Source organism: Chinchilla lanigera, unplaced genomic scaffold (genome assembly GCF_000276665.1).
Source record: "Chinchilla lanigera isolate Chin_1 unplaced genomic scaffold, ChiLan1.0 scaffold00046, whole genome shotgun sequence".
NCBI lineage: Eukaryota > Metazoa > Chordata > Mammalia > Rodentia > Chinchillidae > Chinchilla > Chinchilla lanigera.
In genome coordinates, this window is record NW_004955447.1 from 14,676,978 (window position 1) to 14,703,985 (window position 27,008).

At 50.6% G+C, this 27,008-nt stretch overlaps 1 protein-coding gene across 1 annotated transcript in view; it reads right to left on the reverse strand.

Annotated features, from left to right (window-relative positions):
* Positions 1 to 27,008, reverse strand: part of LOC102008162 (uncharacterized protein KIAA1211) — a gene marked incomplete at its 3' end in the record, with an annotated part of 41,619 nt that overhangs the window by 2,816 nt on the left and 11,795 nt on the right. The window contains 4 exon segments of the mRNA XM_013518481.1: positions 418 to 486; positions 2,685 to 2,849; positions 9,618 to 9,753; positions 10,060 to 10,188. Of these exon segments, the coding sequence (XP_013373935.1) occupies positions 418 to 486; positions 2,685 to 2,849; positions 9,618 to 9,753; positions 10,060 to 10,188 (499 nt within the window).

Below are 27,008 nucleotides of genomic sequence, written 5' to 3' on the forward strand. Positions count from 1 at the left end.
AGAGAGAGAGAGAGAGAGAGAGAGAGGGGGAAACACAGGCTAAGGCAGGGCTTTTCTGATTATGTGTTTGCTTCCTGTTTCTCTATTAGAGGATTCTTCCTTAAAGACTTAGGTACATGCAGTTTGGGATGCACTTTGCCACGGATTAACACTGACTTGAAGGACATAATACATTTAGGAAGGCTACTAACTTCCAAGACTCTAGGGCAGGCTGGGCATTTTTGCAGAGCAGGGTTCAGTTCCAACAGTTGTGTTGCCATGGAAACAGATGCTCCAATCCCAGCTACTGGTTGCTTGTTGAAGGAATTTAAACTAACACATATGAAGGCAACACTTACGAATGAAACAGGAAGCAGCAGGTTAAAAAGAAAAAAACCTGCAAGGTAAAGAAAGGAAATGAAGTTCAAATCCTGTTACCTTCTCTTCCATCTCACTTCCGGCTCCAGGCAGGTTCAGAGGACTTGGAGAACTTGGCGTATCACTGGACTGGAACAACAGAGGAGGCGCTCAAGTCAGACACTGGAACAGGAAGTTCTGGGCAAATAACCAGACGCCGCCTGTGCCCGGGCAGGGCCGCCCCCTCCTCCACGCTGGGGGCGTCTGGCCCCCAACAGCTGTGGTGGGCTCTGCTGAGGAGGACAGGCTCAATAACGGGGGCTGAGGACCTCTTCCCGAGGTCAATGCGTTTCCCATCCAGGGGGCCCCATGCCAGGCCTGGGCTTCTCCCCACAGCCTGAGAGAAGCTGAGCTGTTCACTCGCCCCCCGGCCCGGGGAGTGAGGCTGCGCTCCACACGTGGCTCCGCCTCGGGCTCCGGCCTGGCCGGCACCTGCCAGCCCTCACCTGCCGGCACCTCCCCTCGGTGCGAGGGTGGAAGACGGCCTCCCAGTGCCACGGGCAGGGAGCTGGACTGCGAAGGGAGTGGAGGGAGCAGGAACTCAGGCAGGAAGGGGAGGGGGCGGCTGGAGACCCACCCCAGGGTGCTAGGCACGCGCTGGGCTCACGCCAGCCCGACACCCCACCTTCCCGATGGCCCTCGCTACCGCGCTACCTGCCAACTCATGTCACCACTTCTACACAAGCTCCCCTCTTCCAGGGTGCTGTCCGCTGGCCCTGCCTGTCCATTCTCTGTACTACGCGTAGACAGCAAACTCAGACCAGACTGTGAGGCTGCCCTGCAGAATTCCTGAGGCAGCCCCCTCTGCAGAAGAGCATCGCCACAGATTTCCCCCTTTCCCGGTGGGCTGCACGCCTGACTGGCCCTGCTTCCCGCCCGGCCACACTCCTGCCTCCTGGTTCGCTTTCACACGAGCTCAGTCGCATGGCGACCTCGACGCCGCTCACTGTCCACTAGACCATCCTTCCACTTGTGCCGGCAGCTCTGCCCGCAGCCACACACCTCAGGCTGTGACCTCTCCGCTCCTCACTTTCACGCAGCCCTGTTTTGTTTTCCGTGCAGCCAGTATTCTTCTGGGCCCGAAGTGACTGTATTTATCTATTTGCTGGCCACTCATTAGGAAGCAAACTGCATGGAGTTTGGGCTCATCCTGCTCATCTTCTAAAGCCCACGTCCCACGTCTGAGTCCAGGTCTGCGGCACAGACAGCTCCCTCCCCGCGAGGCCTCAGGGACCGCTGTCAGAGCTCACAGGGACTGGGCCGCTGCTTCCGTCCTTGCGCTCTGTCTGGCATCGGCTTGTAGAGCAGTGGGGGGACTGGGGCTCACCCCTGCCTCACCCCCACCCGCAGAGTACCGATGTGTATGAGCGCAGGGGTGTGAGGCCAGGCCCAGGCGGCGGGGGCACCAGGGTGGAGCATCCTCCTCCTCTTCCCTTCTGAGTTTTCCTCTGCAAATCACTTATCTCAGTGCTCTCAGGATGACAGCATGCCTTGCTCCGCTTTAATACCGACCTCCCTGAGTACAGGCACCTCAGCAGGCAGAACTGAGAACATGTGGTTTTCTTCCTACCTGAAGCCCCACCCCTCACCTACAGAGAGCCTGCCCGGCTGATGGCAGGCCTTCCGCTGCCTGCTGTCTTTCCGGCAGGGGTGTGAGGGCCCCTTTGTGCGGACGAGCTCTCCATTCCGGGTGTGCGGTCTCCGCTCGAGGGTCGCGGGTGAGTTCAGACAGCGCGGTGTGAACACAACTTTCTGTCACACACAGGGCCTTCAAGCCAGCCCGTTCGCTGTGTTTGGCCTCACTGACCCCGGCTGCCTTCTTTCCTCATTTTCGTTTCCATCAGTCCAGTGCAATAAGCCATCACGCAGTGCAACTAAGCAGGCACTGACTGAGTCCTTGGAGACCCAGGAGTGGAAGGTGCGGGTGCCTGCGGGGGTCAGGTGAGGACAGTCACACGGACAGAGCGCAGATGTGGGGGGGCGTTGTGGAAGAAGTGGGGAAGACTCACAGCAGAGGCCCGGAGGACACAAGCTCGGAGTGAGGCCAGGGAGGGCCCTGCGCATGGGGGTACAGCCTGAGAGCTGAGGGCACGTGGAAGGCTCCCTTCTTCTGGTGGGCCCCAGGAAGGGGCACCTGCGCAGGAAGTGCCCTCCAGCCCCGAGCCACTCCTCAGCAAAGCTTCTCCCACCTGCTCCCTCCACCACAGGCCGCAGCGCACCGGATGCCCTGTCCGATGCCCACCGCCCTGCCCGGCTTCCGAGCCCTCCCTGTTCCCCCGCCAGCTCACTTTGTTCTCGGTGTCTGAGCGGACGATGTCCTGCTGGGCCACAGTGTCCATGGGACTGGTCAGGAACAGGTCCTCTTCTGAGCTGGCGTCTCCACTGCCCGCCTTCTTCACGGGAACGGCATTGGGTGGCCTCTGCCCAAACTTGATATTCTTGCCCAGCTGTCGCTGGAGAGGAACAAAAGAATGACATTTCTGAAGCAGTGAGGCGATCTCTAAAACCACAGTGAGGTTTCCCAGCATAGCTAGGGAGCACCCAGCCATGGGCTCAGCACGGCTGCTTTCTAACGCACCGCCTCGAGGCCCGTGCACTCGCTCCCACGGTGCGGTCATTGTCTCGGGCCTCTTCCCTGCCCCACTGCAAACCGGGAGCTCCTTCTTCCAGCTGCCTCCTGGGGAAAGGCCCACCTTTTTCTAGTGGATACAAGGGTCGTCTTTCTGAAGCAAAAATTGGAGTATGTGATTTGCATTTTTACTCCGTAAGTCTAAAGAAGTCTATTACAAGTACAACGATTACATAGACTGCAGTTGTAGGAAATGTAGGAAGCACAGAAATGAAGACTCTCAGGACAGGTGCCACACGGGAACCCTCAGCCCCCTCCAGGGACGCTTCCTGTGAGCTTCCCCGCAGCCTGGCTCGCGGCCCCACGTCCAGGCCTCGTGCTCTGGCCTCACAGTCAAGGTGCCTCAGGCCACACAAGCCTGTGAGTCCCGCTCAGGGCTGAAATCACACCGGGACGGGCACCACCCGGTCTCCTCCGCCTTCGCTGCAAGCACGCGGTGTGAAACGGGCCTGGTGGGGCCGGCGGGGAGAAGGACCGTGGCTGGGCTGATTGCTGGCCTGCAGTAGCTGGAAGGATAAGGGGAAGGGACCAAGACACGGGGCCCAGCTAGGAAGGTGAACAATTTTTGGAAGCAGATAAGGGGCAGACTGGAAAAGGACCAGTGTCTCCAGATATGGCCCAGGGTACCCTGGTGGGGGCTCCCCACCCAAGAGTCACTGCCTCAGATGGCTGCTTTACTTGGGCTTCATCATCCTCTTGCGCAGCAAAAAGATGTCTCTGACATTTCTTCAGTCTAGCTCAGATTTAATCCCGCAGGGCTGCACAGGACTCAGCACTTAGTCCAACCTCTCACTCTGCAAAAAAGCTCCGAAGTGCAGTGGAGGTGGGAGGAGTGAGCGCGCGCAAAGGAACGTGGGCTCAGCCCTCTAGTGTCACACTCGGGGTCATTCGCACCGTGCTCCACGGGCTCCCACAGCTCTGACACCGTCCTTCCTTCCTGCTCGGCGGTTATACAGGCGATGGTGCAGCATTTTTAATACTTGTCTGAAGTTCCCTGGCAGAAGAAGCCCTTGGGCCAAATGCCCTGTCTCCCACCCACTTGTGCCCAGCTTCCCCCCAGCCCAGCCTGGGCAGCAGTGAACTGCAGACACATGACAGAGGTGCTCGAGCCTGCCCTCCCCGCGCCCTCCCAGACCCGCATGCCAAGTCAGGAACGCGGCAAAGCCAGGCTTTGAACCCCCTGCTGGACAGGCCTGAGCAGGGCTCCTGGGCCCGGGCAAGGCTGCACATCCAAAGCCCGGGAGAAATGCAGCCAGGGAGGGGAGGGCAGCTTCAGCAGCCTGAGGGGTCGCAGGGAGCAGAAGGCTGAGAGAGGGTGTCTCCCGAAACAAGTCCAGCAGGAAGCAGCAGTTAGTATCTAGTCTACACAGGTCAACAAGCAGGCACAGTTAGGACAGCCAAGGAGTTAGACGAGAGGACACAGAGTTACAAAGCCACAGGCCCGTCCCGCTTGTCTGCCCTGGGAGATGGGGTGGGAACCTGGGCTAAGACGTGGGGAAGATCCTGTGTCCCCCGGGCCACCGTTCCCTGGGTGCCGGCTGAGAGCCGGAAACTGCACAGTCCCCATCCGCCAGGGACACTTCGTGTCGGCAGAGTCTGCTGCTTGCCAGCGCTCCTGAGCGCCCCAGGTCAGGGCATTTTAAAAAATTAATACAAAATAGCTGTCCATATCCACGGAGCATGGTGTGCCATTTCAGTACCTGCCTACACGGTGTAATGATCAAATCAGGAAGATGGGTAGACCCATCAGCTCAACACGCAGCATGCCGCTGTGTCGGGAACACTCAAAATTCCCTTTTCTAACAACAGGTTCCCGTTAAGCACAGCCGCCCCACTGTGCTGTGGAACGCCGGAGCCTCCTCCTCCTCCTGGCCGCGCCGCGCCGCGGACCAGCCGAGATGAAGGCGTTTGCTGTGCCCACAACGGGGAGGACAACTCTGTGATGCCTTTCCCGGCCTAACTCTCATGCCATAAAGTGAGGACTTTTGCCACCACTGAAAGAAGAAAAAAAAAGAATAAACATGCGAATACCTCCCCAGGACCCTTTCTGGAATACTGATGTTGGTCTATTCTAATTCTTAAGGGACAGAGAGAAATGTGGCCAAACGCAGTCACGGTCTAGACTGCAGTGAAGTCCCAACGGGGTGACGACTGCGGCCTCAAACGGAAATACACAGAATAGGAACAGGAACGGTGGCACACGGACACGGAGGGAGAGCGCTAAAGCGGCAGAGTGAGAGGAAGGAGCCAGGACAGAGGCCGGGAAGGAGGAGGAGCACAAAGGGCCCTCGGGACCAGCGGGGACCCTGGGTCAGAGGGAGGGAACGAGAAAGTGTGTGGAAGGGTTAGTTTATCGCACACATTCGTTCATCCTGGAGAAAGAGCGGCACTGCTGCTCCTTCCACGGTGAGACGTGTCTCGTGCACAAGCTGACCCGAGATGTCCCCAGGGAACGGGCGCGGCCGGTGGCCAAGCGCTTAGGAGTGGCGCTGAGGCCCGGAGCCGGCGAGGCCGTGTGCAGACAAGCCTGTGCTCGGACTCACGCCCGCAGCTGTCAGGTGCGGGGTGTGGGCCAGCGCCCGGTGACCCCGGGGCCCACGGACAAGGCCTCACGCCCGCACTCTTCCTGCACTGTGCCTGCAGGTGCCTCCCTGTGGCTGCCTCGGTGAGGCTGGGCTGTTGTGACACTGTGTGAGATGCAGAGACGACTAAAAGGTTACTGCTCAAACCCACCTGATGATCTCGAGTGTCACATGAATTGACTGCGTGTGGCTTTTTTGTTACTTTACTTTGCCCACTAATCAGGCATTGTCACGACAGGAGCTACGATCTAAGTGAGGAGTCACTGAAAAGCAGACTGACAGGAGGCGGCGGCCCTTAAGTCCAGAGAGGTAAAAGAGCGCTCTCTCCCACTTTAAAAAGACACCTGTGAGCTCCGTCTACACACCGCAAGGATAGCCAGAGGCGAGAGAGCCGGCTTGTGCCTGCATTGCCGGTCTACTTTGCCGCTGGCTGTGAAAGGAGTCACTGTTGGAACTGGAATGCGGACTAGAAGGAGCTGTATTTTATTCACTCAGATTGGGTCGTTTTGTTGCGCTATGGAATGCTGGAGAACGATGTTACAGGAATGCACATCCATATTTATGAGGCTTGTGCCTATGGTGTGCAAATGCCAAGCGCATCACATTCTGTAGCTCCCTCCTTGCCAGCATCTAGAATTTCCCAGATTTTTCCACAGACATTCTTCAAGCCATGTCTGCAAGAGCAAAGCAGAGGAAAAATAAAGTTGCTGCCTTCCTGAGCAAACTAGACACTGTCACTAAGGTGAAGTCTAGGAAAAGAAAAGGCACGCTGATTTAAAGGCACCTGGCCTAAGCAGCAGCTAGGAGCAGGCATTTACTCTCTGCACTCTCATACGTATGACTTCGATATTATTAAGTACAATTCAGGCCAGCGGCAGACACTAGCTACTGGGAGTGATTTCCCTCTTTCCCCCAGTATCCGTGGTACAAATACACATTCCCAACGCAAGTGTGGGAGAATTCCAAAAACCTCCTGGGGCTCAGGCTGTGATATCCCCGGGTGTGGTCCCTGGCATACACCTCACAGCCTGGTCTGATCTCCAGTGAGCAGGCTCCCTCCCTGGGCCGTGTCTGTGGGAAGCTCGGGTAGGGTCAAGGTCACGGTCGCCCAGATGCAGTGACATGCACAGTGTCACAGCTGCCTGGTTCCATCCAGACTGCAGAAACTGGAGGGGCCTTACAGCCGCTCGTGTCCCGCCTCTCCTTCACTGTTCAGGCGGGGAAACACTGTCAGAGCGCGTGAGTGACTTCACCAGAGGCCACAACTCCGCTTTCATTTCACTGCATTCTCTCATTCATTCAGATGCTGTTCATTCCACTGGCCCACAAAGCAAATGACTCCTTACATACAGAATCCATCAAAAGCACGCCACTGTTCTTTGCAATACCTGTGCTGTTCATTAAAATAGTCTCAACATGCACATTATTTTTACACTCAGAAAAATATGCAGTGTTTCTTCCAAAACGTTTAATCAGTCGCCACAGACATGTTGGTAGGTGGCAGAGTCACGTTACTCAGGAAAGGGCAGGCTGATGTGTGCCGCACTGTTACTCTGTACTCAGCGGAGAGACGCTAACAGCTGCAGGTGCATTGTTCTGACGGTTCTAGGGGCAATGACAATGTGTGAACGCTAGAGGGCAATCTTTTCAAACGCATTAGTACAGACGCCCTTTCCTTGACTTCTGACAGTCCCAAGGGCTGGGCAGTTTCCTAAGCCACAGAAAAATGTCATTTTTCTTTTTAATGGCATTTAGTAGAAATCTCATTTCAAGAGAATGTCTTAACCATGTGGCTAATCAGTTTCTAGAACATTTACTGTCAAATAGGTGATATCTAATTCTTGTCTTTTGAAAAATGAACACACACAAATACACAAAGACAATTCCAGACATAAATACATACATGCCTCTGACACGGCTGAACTCTATGATTCCATGCTGGAGTCTACGAGGGGGCGGTCTCTTGTGCTGCTTACTAAGCATCAATACCAGCATAACGTTGTCATGAAAAAATGCAAAGCATTCATGCAAGTTAATAAAGTTACAACTATTTCTCCGACTTACCAGGAACATACTGCTTAGTCGACTGAAAAATAAAGCACAGTCTTTTGGGGGAGATACAGTTATATCTTAGGTCACTCCAAAATTACATTTGCTAAGATCATGGTCCCCATTTCCCTCCCTGAAGAGCAAAGCCTTTTTTTATATTTTTAAAAATACCATTACAGAGCTGAAAGGAAGCTTGGGAATTCATGCAGTGAAGGTAAATTAGGCAGACTTGGCAAAAGTAGGTGCTCCCGAACTAAATACTCAAGTCCTCAAATCAAATGATTACCCTGCTTTACTCACATTCCTCTTCCTGCGTTAACAGAACTGTCGCTTCAGGGAAGTTGGTCATTTTACATTTTATTGATGAGACCAGATTATGGAAAATAATTTTACTGTTAGCAGAAATCATTTTTATCAAATTTTTATCAAATTTCTATCTTTTATCACATTTTTATCAAATTTCTATCTTTTCAATTCTTCATGCACAGTTATGTATTTTTTACAGCCCTAAATCCATTTCTGGGGGTGACAGTGGCATGTGTTATGATGTTACACAAAAGGTATCATTTAAGGGGCCGGAGATGTAGCTCAGCGATACAAGCACCTGCCTGGCAAGCACAAGGTCCTGAGTTCAATTCCTGATACCACACACACACACAAAAGATATCATTTAAGACAATAGGCACTTGTCCACTTTTTAAAGACATTCTAGATTGTAAATCCAGCTATCATGGGTGAAATTCTGCATGTCTTTCCTCTTAGAAAGGGATACAATGAGCTGGGGTTTGGGACTTATTAAGAATAATGTTCAAGGAATAAACAGACTAGAAGGAAGAGATGGGTCAAGTTTTCCCCACCTATCTGTACCCTCCTCTCTCTCCAAACTCTGAGAGGTTATAGCTTCTTTTTTCTTTAAAGTCTAGAAACGGTGAGAGCTCGGCCAGCTACCACCGAGCGTGCCACCCGATTATCAAGTGCTGGGATCCGAAGGCCCGGCGTGGCTGCCTCGGAGGGGCTCTGCCCTCGGCACTGGCGCAAAGGTGCGGGCAAGCCTGGGCTTGGGTCCAGGGTGCTGGCTACTTCCCCATCTGCTCCCTTCAGCTCAGCACGTGTGGAAGCGTGGCCACATACTGCTCGCAGAGCACACTGCTCATGTGCAGTAGAAGTAAGGGCATTTCAGGAAAACAGTTTTGAGTGTGAAGTTTCACTGTCTAATACTGCTCAGGCCAGCTGCTCCTGTACTCTCATTCGTTCACTCACTGCTGCTGACACAGATGGGAGTCAGCACCCCAGGGCCCTCTCTTCACAACCCGGCAGCCCCCACGTACCCCACCTCAGCGCAGCGCCTGCTTAGGCATTGCTCCCGGCTGAGGGAATCCTCCCAAGAGGCAGACTGCAGGGATAGACCCAAGTCTCTTTGCTTTCCTTGCTTTTCCTGGAGTCCCTGGCATTTCAGTCCCACTTGGTTAAGAATTATTTTATTGTGTTTGCATTGCTAGGGAGTCACCCGAGTCAACATGCATGAGGGAGACTGGCCATTCTGCAGCGTGCGTGCGGGAGTCTGCGGTGTCTTCTGAGACATGGTGGCTGGGGAACCGGATCTACAAACACAGCAGTGACCGGGACTTTACAGTGGCTGTGTGCGGGGCAGACGGTTCAGGCTGACTCAGTGGTCAGGAACTCTTTCTCCCCCGCAAGCCCTCAGCTTCCCCTGCGCCCTGTCCTCATGCCCGGCCGGAGAGGAGGGAACCGCTGGAGGGGAAGGATGAGGGGCGAGGACGGGCCCTGCAGGTGGTAGGTACAGTGTGAGGATGCACTCACACAGGGGTACGGAACTTCGCAGCAGGAGTGACCCCTGAGCGCCCCCTGCGTCAGCCAAGGACGAGCTGGGGTCGTCTCCGCTTCCGCCCGCAGCAGGGCCCGTCCTCCGGCTCTGACCTTGCAGTCGCAGGCTGTCTTACCTGAAGAGCTTTGACTTTGCCCAGGATGTTGTCCTGTGACATTGCTTGGACTGTCTGCTCACTTTCTGCTCCCCCATCAGGGATAAAAATACTGTCATGGGAAAGCGCCCGAGTTCCCACAGAACAGTTGAAGGACCTGGAATGCAAATCACGTGCTTCATTTTATTAGGATGATAAAGTTTCTTTTGGCAATTCAGCTTGCTGTTCCCGATTGGAGGGACTCCACCCATACTCCCTGTGTTGCTCAGAAAGCACGCCAGCGCTCCGGCCCTTCCTGCTGTGGGTCGGCCAAGGAGCTGGGGAGACGAAGTGGCCCCAGGAGTAGAGAGCAGGGCTCCTACACAACCCGGGTTCAGAGCCGCTGCAGAACTTACTGGGAGGAGCCTTTCCCAAAGGAGCGCTATCAGGTTTGCCCCAGGAAGTCTCACCACCCCGCATTTACCAAGTAACAAGCAGGTGTGGAAGGAAGGAGCAAGAACTTCGTCCGCATGACAGTAACTCCGGCAGGGAGGACACATCTACACCAGACACCGGGAGGAGGACTAGAAATGCAGAGAGGGGTGGCCAGTGCCTGAGGGTTCAGAGCAAGGGGAGAAATGTGTGTTGCGGCCACTGACAGGCTTCACACCTGCCGGATACCTTACGGGGCTGGGGACAACTGCCACGGTTTGATATTTAGTGAGGGTCCCCCAGGGGTTCCTGAGTTGGAAGCGTGGTCCTCGCCGTGGTGACGCTAAGGGCTGGTAAAACCTGTAAGAGGTGGGACCTCAGCCCGAGGGCGCTGCTCTCTGAAGTAACTGAAGAAGTTCTCAGGGGACCCTGGCTGGTTCCCAGGTGTCGTTACAGAAGAGCAAGCCTGGTCCCGCTGCCACCCTCTGGCTTCCTTCTTGCCAGGCGAGCTGCCCCTCTTGCACATGTCCTGCCATGATGGCATCTGCCATGGTGGGATGTAGCCAGGGAGCACTGACAAGAACTGGCACCGTGCGATTTGGACTTGCAGCCTCCCAAACCGTGAGCTAAGAAAACACTATTCTTCGTTTCCAGCCTCCGGTACTTTGTGACAGTAACTGAAAACAGTTATTATCAACGGACACCTAAAGGTTAGACGTCAAGGAGGTCTGGACTTCCACCTGACGTGAGCACAAGCAGTGTGAGTGCAGGAAAAGGACACCACAGAGGCAAACTCTTCCTTACTTGGCATTCAGAACTACATTGCCCTTGGGGAAGAGCACCCGTGGAGACGGCCCGCCCCTCACAGGGTAGGAGGGCAGCTCAACACCCCGATGGTTTGGAGCACATTTCTATGAGATCAGGCAAGACAGGCAGGACTCAGAGGGGTGAGTGGGTGTCACTTCCTCCTCCTCATTCCCAGAAAGAGGCCCCAGAAGGAGATTTTCTCAGACGGGAGAACAGCCAGCCCTGGAGGAAGCCCTTCCATCAGGGGCCTCTGCACAGAACTACAGGACATGGTGTGCAGGGTCCTGGGCGGCTGTGCTGTTCTGTGCCCAAGGCTAGACCCACTTGGGAAGACTGAGTCCCAAACTACGTCGCTTAATTTACCGGAGGCAGGAAGAACAGTAAACGGAGCATTTGAGGGTTAGAGAAGAAAGACTGGGAGGCGAGCTTCTTGGGTGTGGGACTGCAGGCAATGGCAACAACATCCAACCTTTAGATAGATGAAAACTCTGCTCGAATTTTACTTCATTATCTGAATTCATCCTCATCACCACCGTCTTGTTAGAGATGAAGCTTGGGATAAAAATCTTACCTAAAGCCATTCAAGTTGAAGAGGCAGAATGAGGACTTGAACTCAGACCTCTTGGGTACAACCTTGTACAGCCAGGTGTCACGCCTCCAAGCATGGAAACCTTAAGAGTACTGTCCCCTGGGGGCAGGTGGGAGAGGAAGCAGGGTGCAAATGCCATGTGGGCTGGCGAATGGGAGGGCGGGAGACAACAAATAGCTAGACGAATGGTTGAGCCTTCAGGTAAATATGGGTTCTTGAGATTCATAATACTCAAAGCTTGTGTGGTTGGCACTGTTAATCTATTTATAGAGGAGAAACTAAGGCCTGATGACAGTCATTTGTCAAGGGACTGTCTGCATGTGAATCTGATCCAGTCTCTGTCACTTGGTCTACTTGTTTTTAAGCAATGACCCTATATTATTTTAATTCCTATAGCCCATCTACAGTTTAAGTTTTTCAGCATTGATTTTTTCTCCTACAATGGCTATCCTGTTTCTTTGCATTTCTACATAAATTCACACACACACACACACACACACACACACACACACACACACACACACACTCTTCCATATTCTGGAGATTACTTTTGTGATCCTATTAGATCAATATAATAGGGTCACATTAATAGGATCACACTGGAATAAATGATGTCTATACAATATTGAATATTTTAATCCATGAACATGGGCCATCTCTGTATATTTAGATCACTTTTAATTTCTCTCAATAATGTTTTAGTAGCTTTCTGTATAGTTGTCTTACACATATTTTAGTAGGTTTATTCATAGATATTTGGAAGTTTTGAATTTTTGTAAATGATATAGGTTAAAATTTTTGTAAAGGTACACGTTAAAATTTTTATTTTCTGGTTTTATTGGTGGAATATAAAATACAACTGTTTCTATATGCTGGTCTTACAGACTGAAATGTTAAGTTTATTTACTAGCTATAATCATATGACTGTTAATTCTTTTGGATTTTTATGTGTATATAGTGAAGTTTTCTGCAATAAAACATCATTAATCCTTTTCAATACTGCATCCCCCCCCCCGCCCCCGCGGTACCAGGAATCAAACTCACGACCTTGCGCTTGCCAGGCAGGCGCTGTGCCGCTGAGCTAAATCCCCAGTCCCTACTGCCCCTTACTGCATCTTTTTTTCCCTTTTTTTATATGGCACTAGAGAGAATCTTCAAAATTGAACAGAAGTGATGGTGAACTTTATAATGTACCTCAACTCAAGAGAAAACATTCAATATTTCATCAAGTATAGTAGCTATAGAATTTTAAAGGTCTGCTAGAATCACTGCTTCTTTAAAAAGGCACATGATCTGTCTTTTATTTATAGTAGATCAAAAATTTATCTCATTATCTTTGGCTTCCAGTAATTTTACTCTGATAAGGCTGGGGAAACTTCTTTGACTCTATCCGGTTTGGGATACATAGCACTCCTTAAATCTGTGGCTTGACAGCGTTCATTGGATTTGGAAAATTCTCAGTATTTCTGAACTACTGTTTCTGGCTATTTTTTCTCTACTCCTTTTCTGAATTTCCAATGTTAGGACTTTGCATGCTGGGATTACAGGTGAGCACCACCACGCCCAGCCTCAGGGTAGATTTTTGTAAGGACCTACTTTCCAACAAATTCTCTCTTCTGCTTTGCTTAATTTTATATTAAAACCATGTACGGGATTCTTAATTTCAGGTTTTAGTATCTCTAACTTCCACTTATTTATTTTTAATAGATTCCAATTTTCCAATGAAAATTTCCATTTATCAACTAATTTTTTGAAACATACTAATCACAGTTATTTAAAAGTCTCTGAAACTCCAGTATCTTAGTCACCTTTGGGTCTATTTCTATTACCTTGTTTTCCTCATAGTCAGTTTTTAGGTGCTTGGTGCTATTTTATTGAATTTCACATATAATGAATGGAAACTTTCAGAGGATGGATTCTCTGCTTCAGGAAAGCAAACAGCAAGAGATCAGATCACCTCAAAACAAACACAAACTGAGCTGATTCATGTCCGGTTAGCTATCTTGTTTGTTTGTGGAAGTATTGGGAATTTAATCCAGGGGCTGTGTACTGGGCCCTTTTTGTTCTTTCTTTCTTTTTTTTTTTCCTTTTTTTTTGAGACAAACTCTATGTAGTTCAGGCTGGCCTTGAGAATTCACCATTGTAGCTCAAGCTGGCCTCAAACTCACCAAAGTCCTCCTGCCTCAGCCTCCCGAGTGCTAGCATTACAGGTGCCCTTGTTTCTTTTTTTTTTGTTTTGGTTTTTCGGTTTTTTCTCCGGTACCGGGAACTGAACTCACGACCTTGCACTTGCCAGGCAGGCCCTTTGCTGCTGAGCTAAATCCCCAGCCCCTGCCCCTGTTTCTTGAGAGAGTTTTGCTAAGTCACTAAATTTTCCAGGCTGGGCTTGAAGCTGCAATCCTCCTGCCTCAGCCTCCCATGGTAAGTACCACCATACCTGGCTGGCTAGCAATCTTTGTACTGCTCAGACCACTGCTGCTTGTCCCTACTTTTAAGGTATAGGGAGCACCTGGATTATTTCCTAGGGTCCCTCTTCTCAGCAGGCTCTGGGCCCTGCCAAAACTCTGTCCTGTTTTTCAGCCTCTTTTCTTGTGCAGCTTTAGAACCAAATACCTCAAATGGAAAATTGTTGCCTACATTTGGCTTCATGCTTCTGGCCTTCTCATCTCTGGGGGATCTTAATCCCTCAAATTCTGGCTACCGTGGCAGCCTCAGCCTCCAACTGCTGTCTTTCCAGCTCCCTGAGACTGCTGACAACTCTGCTGCCTCCTCTTCCGGCTGTCACTACCCTCGGGCTTTTTGACCTCTTGTCCTGCCCGGAAGACAATGACTGATGCAGGGGAGAAACACTGAAGGCTCCGCTCGGTCAGGGCCTTCCTCTCTCTCCAGCTTGGGCCTTAGCAGCAATGTGCAGCCTTTATTTTAATCTTCTAGCTGTATTTCTAGTTTTTCTTGGCAGCAGTACTGGTCTGGCCAGAAGTAGAAGTAATTAAATACTTTTTGGTATTTTTTAATTTTCTACAACATGATATTCAGGCCCAAATCTACTTGTTGGTACAACCATTGCTCTAAGGAGGATTACTTTTCAAAGTGAGCAGAAACACTTATACCCTGTTCTCGTTGTACTTAGTTTTTGCTTCATTTTAAGGCACCGAGAAGAAACAGTGGCAGCTGGTTTAGTAGTTGTACGAGCGAACACCGATCAAAGGTGATTCCGTTTACACAGTGCAAGTTAGCATCGAATCTTCGGCCATCTGCGCAATACTAAATCTTTAATGATCACGGTCATGGGTTCCAGACCCAAACAACCCAGCGGTGTAGATCATTTCCTTTTCTCCAGACGGGAAAGCTGAGACAGTGGATGCAAACACTGCCCAAAGTTCCAGACTTTGAGATCAGGTTGCAATTGAAAGGAAATGACGGGGCTGGGGATTTAGCTCAGTGGCAAAGCGCCTGCCTGGCAAGCGCAAGGTCATGAGTTCGGTTCCCGGTACCGGAGAAAAACCAAAAAAAAGAAAGGAAATGACCCACTGCGGCAACCTTAGCTTGAAACTGTGCTCCAAAGGACCAAGATCGAGGTGGAATCACTGTCCTTCACCAGCTGGGAACTGTGATTCCAGGCCTGAGAGGCAGTACAAGTGCCACAATTTGCACCTCAGCAGGGGTCATCTGGACCTTTTTATACCTGACATTTATGGTCTCTCAAAGCTGATGGCGGAGCGGGCCACCCCCTCTTCTCCCTGCCTCCTTCTGTGAAGTGCGTACGTGAGGGGAAGCAAGAGGCCTCCAAGCCTCCTGGCCGGCTGCAAACTTCCCTCAGACTCTCCTGCTCCGACGAGGACGCAGACTCAGTGTGTGACCCTCTGCGTGCGGCGGAGGCCAGAGCAGCCTGTCCCCCTGGGGAGAGACGATGAAGCCCTCTGAGACCCCAGGTGCTGCGTCTCCACCGCAGGACTACCGTGCGCTCACCCGTTTCATCTGCAGTTGAAGGCAGAGGGAAGCAGCAGCATGGTGTCGGAGTAGGTTCCTTCACAAGCCCCAACGACTCCCAGCCACAAGTGAGGGTGACCAGAAAACCGGACTCTGTGGACCAGGAGCTTCCTGGGGTCCTGGGAGGCAGCCGCTCTGCTGCGGACAGGGTTCACGCTGGGTATCAGAATATTTCCCTAGTTCTCTCCTGGCCATGTAGATGTCATCACTGACATCACAGTCAGCAGAGGGGTTCGGCTTCCAAACTCCTAAGCAGAGGCTTCCAGTGAGCTCAGAGCCCTGCTTCTGGTCTCACCCTCTCCCCCGCCCCACGCCCCCCTTGCTGTCTCTCCAACACTGGTGATGGAAGCCTACTCTTCTGGCTTTATGACCACTTTTCTCCATTAGGTTTTTTTTGTTTTTTGTTTTTTTTTTTTGTCTTTTTGAAACAGGGTCTCCCTGTGCAGTTCAGGCTGGCCTTGAGTTCACTTGGTAGCCCAGGCTGGTCTTGAATTTGCAGTGATCTCCCTGCCTCAGCCTCCTGAGTGCTGGGATTACAGGCGTGCACCACCACGCCCGGCTCTTCATTAGTTTTTAACTGGCAACCACACAACATTCCTGTTCCGAGAGCAATCACCTGCTGTCACTATCTCTTGCTTCCAGCTCGTAGTGGACCCTGCCACATGGCCACCCCACTGCCTGGCAAACTCAGCATGAATAAAACCAAATTCTCCAGCGTCTCCCACAAACTTCCCGTCCCTCCTGTCTCTTTGTGACTGTCATTCCCTAGTTCTGCACTATATCTCTCACTAAGCGAGGTCAGATCCAGGTTAGGAGGAAGATACGGTGCAGAAGACTGCAAGACGATGTCACCTTACGCGCTAAGGAGCCCTCAACGGCAGCAGGAAACAGAGGACTGGAAATCCACACTGCCTGCCGGGCTGTTCCAGGGCGGACGGCGCTCAGCACCTCTCTGGAGGATGCCCACGGGGTGACTAGCGGAAGCGAATCCGGGGCACCTGGTCAGCTAGGGCAGATGACCACCTCACTGCCAGCAGTCACCGTAGCATGGGTCCGCGTGCCATGGAGACCAAGTCTCAATGTTTCTAGGAGTGAAGAGGTGGAGGCCCAGCGAGGCGAGGACACAGACTCAACCACACAGAACCAAAACCAGAACTTGGGCTTCTGACGCCTGCTCACACAGCTTCCCACTCTAACACGACGCTTGCATTTCTTTGGGAACAACGATGCCACATGAATAGCGGCTGCTGGATTAAAGATGAGGGCGTTCATGAAGAGGTGCTCTGGTCACGCACAATTACAAATCTTACATCAAAGGGGTAAGCCAGCACACCTGTAATCCCAGTTACTGGGAAGGCTGAGGTCGGAGGATCCCAAGTGGGAAGCTAGCCTGAGCAACTTAGTGAGATCTTATCTCAAAATAAATGTTTTTTAAAGGGCTGGGGACGTGGCTCAGTGGTAGAGTACTTGCCTCGTGTGAGGCCCTGGCTTCAAACCCCAGCACCGTACAAACAGAGGGTAAATCAAGTTCATTTTTTTTCCCTTTGTTTTGAGACAGGGTCTTGTTATGTAGTTCAAGCTTGCTTTGAATTCACTGTGGTAGTGGATTGATAACTACTGGTCAACTTATAATCCCCAGATGAACTGAGTGAGCTGGTGCTGGATGTGGGAGGCCCACCTGGGGACTGTTGCCAGCAGCATAAGAGGCAAACTGGAGGAGAAGGAGGCTGTTGGGAGCAGAGAAAGGCTGTTGGAGCTGGTGGAAGCTTTAAGGAGCTGGTGGTTTTGCTGGAGGTGCTTGTCATGCTGGCTTTCCTGATGAACTTGGCTGTTTTCATCCTTCGAGGAGCTGGGGACCTTGTTGGCACTGAGAATGGCTTTGGTTCACTTTGGGGGAGCTCTGGTCCTCACCTTGAGCATCACTTCCTGGCTCTGGAGAGGAAGACGGTGCACAGCTCACCTGAAGAAGCTTGCTGCGTTGGCTTCCCTGCTGGAAACTTGGCCATCTTGATCACTGGAGGAGCTCAGGACCTCACTGTTGCTGAGGATGGCTGTGATACCTTCCCAGGGGGGAGGCCCTGGTTCTTACTCTGAGCATTGCTTCCTGGCTCCAGTGCAGATCCCTCAGCCTGCTAGCACAGATCCTTCATCCCGCTGGCACAGACTTCCTAGATTCCACCACTGACCTTTGGGCCTTTGTAGCACAGATCCATGAAACAGGCCTGCATGAGATGTTGTTGTGGGCTCTAGGCCTCCAGCTGGACTTGTGGGAGGCATTGTTATGAGCTCTAGGCCTTCCACTGGACTCATGCAGGACATTTCTGTGGGATTCAGGCCCTCGGCTAGTTTCCTTGGTCTTGGTGTGTGGACAGATTTCCTTTACTCTTTTGTATATCATTCTTTGGGTGACTATTATTATAAATAATCTTATAAAATATGTATCCTGTATTATATTGTTCCCCTTGCAAAAATATTCCCCAAAACCAACACAACTGTGTATTTCTTGAACTTGTAGTAATCCTCCTGCCTCAGCCTTCTGAGTACTATGATCACTGGCATGCACCACCACACCTGGCAAGTTCACTTCTCTTAGTACCAAATGGAGTGCCTAGCTGTCATGCATTTCTCTATATTTATATAATATTAACTGAGAGGATTTTTGTTGTAAAATATAAATAACATACAATTTACCATTATAACCTTTTCTTGGAAGCCCTGGTGAAGCCAGGCCTCATGTAAGGTAGCCAAGTGCTCTACCACTGAGCTGCACCACATCCCTATGTTAGCCACTTTTAGTGGTATTAAGTACATTCATTTCATTATACAACTATCATCACTCTTGGCCTCAAGAACATTTTGTTTTGTGTTTTTGAGACAGGGTCTCACTATGTAGTACAGGCTGGCCTCAAACTCATGGTGATCCTCCTGCTTCAGCCTCCTGAGTGCTGAGATTATAGGCGTGCACCACCACACCCACCTGCCTCAAGAACTTTTTCACCATTCCAAACTGCAGTTCCAGTCCATTTAACAGTAAGTCCCAGCTCCTCGTTCCCCACTATTTTACTTGTTTATAGACACCACTATTCTACATTTTCTATAAACTGGACTATTCTAGGTACTTCCTGTAAGTGGGACTGTGTGATATTTGGGCTCTGGTATTTAGTTTATTTTACTTAGCATGATGTCCTGAAGGTTCATCCATGCTGTAGTATATGTCAGAGTTTTATTCCTTTTAAAGACTGAGGAATATTGCCCTGCATGGTGTGTGTGTGTGTGTGTGTGTGTGTGTGTGTGTGTGTGTGTGTGTGTGTTTTGCTCAGGCATGCATCCATCAATGGACATCCGGTCCATATTTTGGCTACCATGGATAGGGTTGCAAAGAACATGAGTGTACTGATCAAGGTTTTGTTCAATGAATGCAGCACTGTGACTCATAACTGACTGTAGATGTGGCCAAAAGAATAAATAGGTGCCCAGAAGTCATTTCACACTGAAGAGCTGTCATCGTCCCTATGACGCAGTCGTGATCTGTGAAGATTGGCAGAGACTTCATAGGACAAAACAAGTAAAAGCAGCGGCAGTAGAAGTGGGAAGAGGAGGAGGAAAACTGGGCAGAAGGGGAGGAAGGAGGCCTCCCGGGAAGGCGGAAAGGCTGAGCCCAGTGAGAGATGCCCCGAGCAAGCTCCGAGGGCCCGCCTCCAGACCCGGCCCGGGAGGGAGGTTCAGGCACCCTGAGTGGCTCTGGGATCTGCTGGTTGGAAACCAGAGGCTTCAAATAGGCTGCGTCAGCTATGTGGGAAGGCATGTTGTTCTCGCAGTAAGATCACCTTGGAGTGACTGGCAGGGTCCGCTCTACCTGCGTCTTCAGCTCCACAACCCTACACTGACGCCTCCGACCGAAAGTCACCAGCTTGGAAAGACAGGAGGAAAGAGGCTGCAGTTGCTTCCGACTCCCACACCCCCTGCCCCGCCCTCCCCGCGCTGCTGCAGTTTGGGCTATGCTGAACCCCAGCCGACCTCCCGGGGGCAGCGCAGACAAACCCGGCCGCGCTGCAGGGCCGTCGCTGTGCTGAGCAATCTCGGACGCTCCAGGCCACATGTGCTCGGACTACTGAGCTAGTAACTACTCTGGCAGCGATATAAAGTGCATGCTTTTTAACCTTTGCTCGGGGGAAGGTTTTATTTTCAGTTTGTCTACGTGGACGCCATTTCACACTTTGCTGCCTTGTATCTTCGGAGGGGACACAGCTGGCACAGCGTCCCATCCTCTCCAGGCGGTGGAGACCGAAGGGCTTGCCTTGATCCCATGAGAACAGATGCTGCCAGGGTTCCCGCAATCCTTCCGACGGATCTGCAAGGATTTCCCAGCGCTTCGGGCTCTCTGGACAGGGCCCAGGAGACTCTGGCTCTCTGAAGTGGAGGCGGAGCTGCAGAGGCCCCCTTGGGCCTCTGGTGGGTCACTACACCTCCAGGCGCTCCGGTTTCGTCATCCATAACGGGGTGGTCACAGGACCGGCCGCACGCGGCTTTCACGAGCGTCGAATGGGTTACGGGCTGTGGCAAGCACTCAGAATGCGCCACCATGACATCAGCGTCGCCCTCGCGAGTCACTGTCCTCTACTTCAAGCCACTCTTGAAGCCACTCATTCACCTGCAGCCCTCCAGGCCCAGGCTCGGCCTCCCCGTGGGCTCCGGCCTGCGATCGCTCTGCCAGCGCCAGCTCCACTCTCACAGCTGCACCCGGCCTTCCCGCCTCCCTGGAAGCCAAGGCTTGTCTTCCCGAGAGCCCTCTGCCTATCTCTCGGGGCATGCGTTACGGTTACCATAATCGCGCCTTAAGAAGGCAAATGAACGTGCTTTGCTGTGCAACCCAGATGTGACGTTAGCAATGACGAGAACGCTGTCTTATGGGTGCAGAGCCCTATCTTTGTTTTTTCCACAAGCTTTCTACGATAGCCCTGTGGTGCTGTCAGCGGAGGCGTTCCCGATCAGTGCTGGAGCGTGAGCTTGTTGCTCAGATGGCTTTTCTGCAGGCAGGTCCCCCAGGGGATACACAGCACGATGCAGTCACGCGGCACAGGAGGCAGCATTCCAGGTCGGGGTGTTTTTCGGGGAGAGCAGGCCTGTGGAGGCAGCCACTCTGGAAAGCCGAGTGGCCTGTGGGTGGCCAACTCCAGGGTCCTCCAGCGTCTGTAAGTTTTTCTAGGCCTTCCTTTCAACTCAAGCCAGGAAACTGCTCTGCGGTTTTTGCACCCCACCTTCTATGTTACACCCTCGCTCTTGCCTCCTTTTCCCGACGTCTAAAGGTACCTGTTACAGATCTTAATTGCAAGCAACAGAAAATGGCTTTGGCTCAACTAAAAGCAATGGTGGCAGCTCAGGAAAACCCAGGGTTAGGCAAGCTCTAGACACCCAGGCATCGGAAGGCAGAGGAGGAGGTCAGTTACAAGCTGCCCTCAGAGTCATGTATCTCCCGTCCTTGGCTCACCAGCCAAGCAAAGTCCTGGAAGGGAAAGTCGGACTGGCCAGGCTGGGTCTCAAGCCCACACAGGCTGCAGTGGGAGTGAAATGGAGGATCTGGCCCTTCTGGCTCCCGTCCTCACACGGAGACACCACGCCTAGCACAGCTGCACACAGCAAGGCAAAGGTGGGTCCCCGGCAGGAAACCTGGAACTGCTGCAAAGGGGACCCAGACGTTAGTGGCTAAATGACCGAAACCAGCCACCACACTGGACCCGGGCCTTGGTATCGCCTCTGCTAGCGCCTCTGCATGGACAGCTCATTTGTACAGCTCTCTGGTGTTTTGATTTTACTTCTCAAGAGGCTGCCTGTCTTTCATGGTGGCCTGTGCTACCCTCTGAGAGCCAAGGGCACTACACCCCAAGCAACGGGGGCGCCCAAGCCTGTGGCCAGGGCTCTGTGACCACGCTGCTCCGGGAGGTGAGCAGACGAGCTGGAAGTGCAGGGCGGGGCTGCGGTCTAGAGCTCAGGTGCTGAAGGTGATGGCTGATGGCAGGGTGAGAAGGAAAGCCGAGCAACTAAGCCAGCCCGGCAGTCGTGAGTCTGGCTCTCACCCACTGCGCCCTTGGTGTTAAGGAGGACAGCAAGGAGTCACACGAGCCATCTCCATTTTAAAGTCCATCGTCTGGACCTAATGTCCACAGCAGGGTCAGTGTGAAAGGAACGATAAAAAGGGACTGTTTGCAGGGAAGGCATTTCTGAGAAAGTTCTCATCATTCACAAATTAAAGGGATGGTCCTCTTGTTTGTCTTGCTCTGTAGTTCAAAATGGCCTTGAACTCCTGGCAATTCTCTTGCCTCAGCCTCCTCAGTGCTGGGATTACAGGGGTGCACCACCAGGCCTGCCTAGGGATGGTCTTCCTGTCTTTAATCTTTATTGTTTATGTGTGACACCTGGCGCTATGGCAGCCATCTTGTCACTATGAAAAGATAAGCCTGAAGAACCTTCTCCCTGAGGATGCCAGAGGCTTGGGGGGGGCGGTACATTCTAAGACCCACTGACATGTTTAACCTTGGAGTCGGGAAGTGCTCCCCAAATGGAGAGGAGAAGGTTCCCTGCAACTGTGAGGTGAACGCGTGTCACGGGACTCCAGGCCAGGCTTCCTACTCCTTACCCTTTGTCTTGCTTGGACAAGCATCATGTAATTTGGGACCATAGATATTGGGTAATTAGTATGGTAATGATTAGGGATTCACTTCAGGAATAAGGAAATATAATTACAGCCCTATTTCACATGTTTCCATGACAACAGGGCAACTGTAATTGATCAGCAGTTTTCTTTCCAAACAGATCCCCGAGGCTCATTCAGATGTGAGGCTAGACAGTGACTGAATGTCTTCATCAAACAAACGGAAGCTGCCGGAAGGGAACGGAACCAGACTGCACTATGCTGTGTGGCCTCTCGGAGGCTCATCCAAGGCCCGGGATTCTATGACAAGGTACTGTACTCAGCAGGCTCCAGAGTTCCAAGGTAGCTGTCAGCAACAGCAGAAGCAGGCTCTGCCATCCACATTCAGAGAACAGCAGCGAAGTCTGGAACCTTCAAACGCACCATCTTCGGGCTGGAAGTCAGAAGCTTATGTACTCCAGGCCCGGTGCTGTCCTGCATCTACACCGCAGGGCAGATAGTCATCCAACCTGCTGCTCGAGCTCCGCAGGGCCCTTGGGCTTTAGAAGATCTCTTCAGAAACCTCTCTAGTGAGCTCTGAATCAATTTCTCCTTGGTTCACGCTCTGTAACACTGAGCACGGGTACACTGGTCATCAACACCGTCTTTATCTCAGTCACAATATTACCATGCGTCTGTAAAGCGCATTACAGCAGGCAGTATAACGTCACATGAAGCTTGGCCTTCGGTGACCCTGCGAGGTGGCACCTCCATGTGCTGGCTGGAAGGGCTGGCTTGGTGAAGTCGCCCGGCTCACGGGTGATGGGCGAGCCCAGCTCCTGGCTGCTGCACTGCCCACATGCTGGGCCTCTCGGAGCTGCCACTGCTGACGCCAGCCTTCTTTCCCCCAGACTTCTTAGCTCAGCTCTATGACTTCTCCTGCTTCACCCTTAATTTTTATTCATTTAAGACATTTTGAACTTTTTCTCTGTCCTCTATTCTCTATTCAGTTCAGCTCCTCCCAAGTTCTTATGGATAGGGGAGACATGATCAAGTTAAGTAAGTCTTTCCGGAGTTCATACTCTGAAGAGCACCAAGGCCAAGTGACCTAAGGCACACGCCGTAACCGGAGGCCTGAGCCCCACTGTAACTGCATTGGAGGCATTGTCTCACTAGGCCAACTGTGTGATCTTCCCCTTGCACAGGGTCGGACGGATGGTGACACGGCCCTGCTGCACCACGGGGCAACAGCGGGCACATTCTGTGGATGCAGACCCGTAGGAAGCATCAGTGTGGCACAAAGCACCACGTCCACGCAGTGATTACTAAGTGGCTGCGCTGTGCCGGGCCCAGTGCGGGGGGGCTGTAGGTACAAGGACGGCCAACTCCTGCTCTTACAGAAGGGGAAGGTGCTGCGGGGACGCTGTGCAAGGAGGAGCCTGGTCTAGCCTCAGGGTCCCTCAGGAAGGCACATTGGAACAGCACTGGTAGAAGGGTTACCCCGAGCGGAGTCAGCAGACTGGGATCTAGCGTGCTCGGGTGGCTTTAAGCCTCAGTTTCCCCATTTGTAAAGTGAAGGTACTAGATAAAGACCACAAATAGATCTGTAACATTTCCACTCCCACCAGCAGTGCCTGAGGACTCCAGTCTCTATAACCCTGACCAGTACTTGCTTTTGCCATCTGCTGCACTCTTCCTAAGCGGGTGGGGAAGTGTTATCTCTTAGGTTTTCACTTGCATTTGCCCTGATGGCTAATGATAGTGAGCAAGTGTGCTTTACATGTTCATAGACATTCTTCTTCTTTTTTTTTTGAGAAATGTCTATTCAAATCTTTTGCCCATTAAAAAAGTTGTCTTTTTATACTTTAGTTGTAAGAGTTCTTTATCTATTTTAGATTCAAGTCTCTTATCAGATACACTACCTGCGGATGTTTTCTTCTGTGCTGTGGATTTTTTTTTTACTTTTTAGATGTCATCATTTGTAGCACAAAATTTAATTTTGATAATGTCCAACTTATCTTTGCTCACCTGTGCTTTTGATTCCTAAAAAAGACCACCCAATTCAAGGTCATGGACAATTACTTCTTTGCTTTCTTTGAAGAGCTTTATCATTTGTAGTTCTTACATTAGATCTGTAATCCATTTTGAGTTCATTTTTGTTACTGTGGAAATAAGGGATCCAATCCATTCCTTTATTTCCGGTTTTACTCTTTTGCATGTGGCTATCCAATGGTCTCAGTACCATTTGCTGAACAGACTATTTTTTATCCACTGAGGTGTCTTGAAGATCAATAAACTTTTACATATGATTTATTTCTAGATTCTTGATTTAGTCCCATCGACCTCGTATAATCTATCTGAATAGCAATACTACATTGTTTAGATGGTAATAGCTTTGTGCTGCTTTTAAATTGAGGAGCAAAAGTCCTCCAACTTTATCTGTCTTTCAAGATTTTTGTGTGTGTGCCTATTCTGGGTCCCTTGCATTTCTGTATGAATTTTAGGATTCACTTGCTAACTTGGGGGGTGGCAACTGGGATTTTGATAGGGAATGCATGGAATATCTGCAGATCAACTTGGACAGTATTGGCTTCTTAATAATACTAGACTTTCCAATCCACGAACATGGATGTCTTTCCATCTATTTAGAGCTTTTTTAGTTTATTTCTATTTTTTCCTTTTTATTGTACAAGGCTTGCACTGCCTTTGTTAAATTTATTCCTAAGTATTTTATTTTTTTGAAGCTATTGTAAATGGAATGTTTTTCCTACAATGATTTTTCAGATCATTCATGGCTAACGTGCAGAAGTACAGATGAGATACAGCATTCCAATCTGTATCTTGCAATCTTGTTTAACATTGTTTATTAGTCAAATAGTTTTTATATGTGTGGATTCCATGAATATATATATATATATATATATATATATATATATATACATACATACACACACACACACATATACATTCATGGCATCAGTGAAGAGATAATTTTGCTTTTTTCCAAGGTCAAAGGCTTTTTTTCTTTTCTGATTGCCTCAGTATTATTTTACTAGTACAGTATATACTATACAGCATAGTATAGGGTAAAACAGAAAGGATGAGAAAACACATCCCCATCTTGTTCCTGATTTTAAGGGGAACATATTCATTTTTTTCACCATTATGTTGTAAGTTCTGAGTTTTCCTAGATGTCATTTATCAAGTTTAAATAGTTCCTATCTATTCCTTTTTTTTTTTTTTTTTTTTTTTTTGAGACAGGGTCTCCCTATGCAGTTCAGGCTGGCCCTGAGCTCACTTTGTAGCCCAGGCTGGTCTGCAACTTTTAACGATCCTCCTGCATCAGCCTCCCGCGTGATGGAATTACAGGTATGTGCCACCATGCCCAGCTATTCCTAATGTTTTGTTGCTCGTTTTTAATCATAAAAAGTATTGGACTTTGTCAAATGCTTTTTTATGCACCTTTTGATATGATCGTATGGTTTTGGTTTTTTATTCTATTAATATAGTATGTTACTTTGTCTGATTTTTGTACGTTAAACCAACCTTACATCCCTAGAAGAAATTCCAATTGACTATGGTATGTAATCCTTTTTATATTTAGTTAGATTCAGTTTACTAGCATTTTGTTGAAAACTTTTGTGTCTATATCTATATGGATATTAGCCTGCAGTTTTCTCTGGCATCATCTTTGCTTGTGTTATGGCTGATACACCGTATCAACTTGAGAATTCTGAAAGGTTAACTAAGGGACTGGGGGGGTGGGGGTCAGGGTCCTCACTTTGTAAACACCTCATCCTGTGCAAAAGGAGAGCAGGGAGATGGTGTGAGTGCTACACTCACCTAGCAGGTGGTAGCCTGCTTACAGTGTAAGGGAGGAAAAGAGGCTGGCTGGTCTCCCCTTATGCTCTTGCTGCTTTTGCTGTCTTGTGCTGCCTTGAAGTGTTGTCCCTCTGCCATGTGCCACTCTGCCTTGGAGCCAGCTGATTACGAACTGAAACCTCCACAAACCGTGAGCTAAATAAAACTTGGCTCCCTTAATTCTGGGCGTCAAGTATTTTGTCTCAGCAACGAGAGAGAGAAAAGTAACCAAGACAGCCTGGTTGAGCCTGGTGGTATGAGGGCTACAATGGCTTCATGGAGTGAGCTGAGAAGTCCCCTCCGATTCTCCCTTCCATGTCCGATTTGGCGTGCAAGTTTCTGTGCCGCGATCGAGCAGATGCATAGCCTTGCTCCTCAGTACTCTAAATCCTGCCCGTGCTTCAGCCAGCCCAAGGCCGCCTCCTCCTGGATCTTCCCTGCGCTGTTCCCACCCGAGAGAAAACTCGTGGTCTCTGGAGCCTCTTCGTCCTCACTGTGCTTATGTTAAGCTGGCAGAGTACAAGGTGCTGTCACAGACCCTAGTGTTCAGGAGAAACTGGAGGCAGTGAAGTCGCACTGAACAGCAAGCTTCATCCAGGCAGCAGGAGGAAAGCAGACATCTGAGTCTAGGGACGCAGGACCAGCAGACACCTGAGGGCCACATGACTGGCTCCTTCAGGCTGTCTCCTGGAGAGGTGCAGTGGTGGACAGTTAAGAACATACTGTTTACAGTTTGGATTACTGTTCAGGGACTTAACAGCTGCATGACCTTGGGCTTAGGTTTCTCATCTCAGAATTGGGGATTATGTCAATGTTAGAGTCAAGCGCACAAATCCACCTGTCTCGGTGGTGGTGAACCTATGGCACGTGTGCTGCAGAAAGCTCTAAAAGGTTCGCCATCCCTGGGAAACACATCAGAGTAAGTTCCACTAGTCATAGCTTTAATATGTATCAAATGGGATATTTTCGGGAAAAAAGAGTCTGTGGTCAAAGGAATCTGGGAAATGACCCATGTACATCCCCTTTCTGAATGGACTCACAGGGCACTTGAGCACAGCAAAAGCCCCGTAATGTAACTTGCAAAGAACCTTGTTTAATTTTTTTGTCCCACAATTTCCCAAGCCTT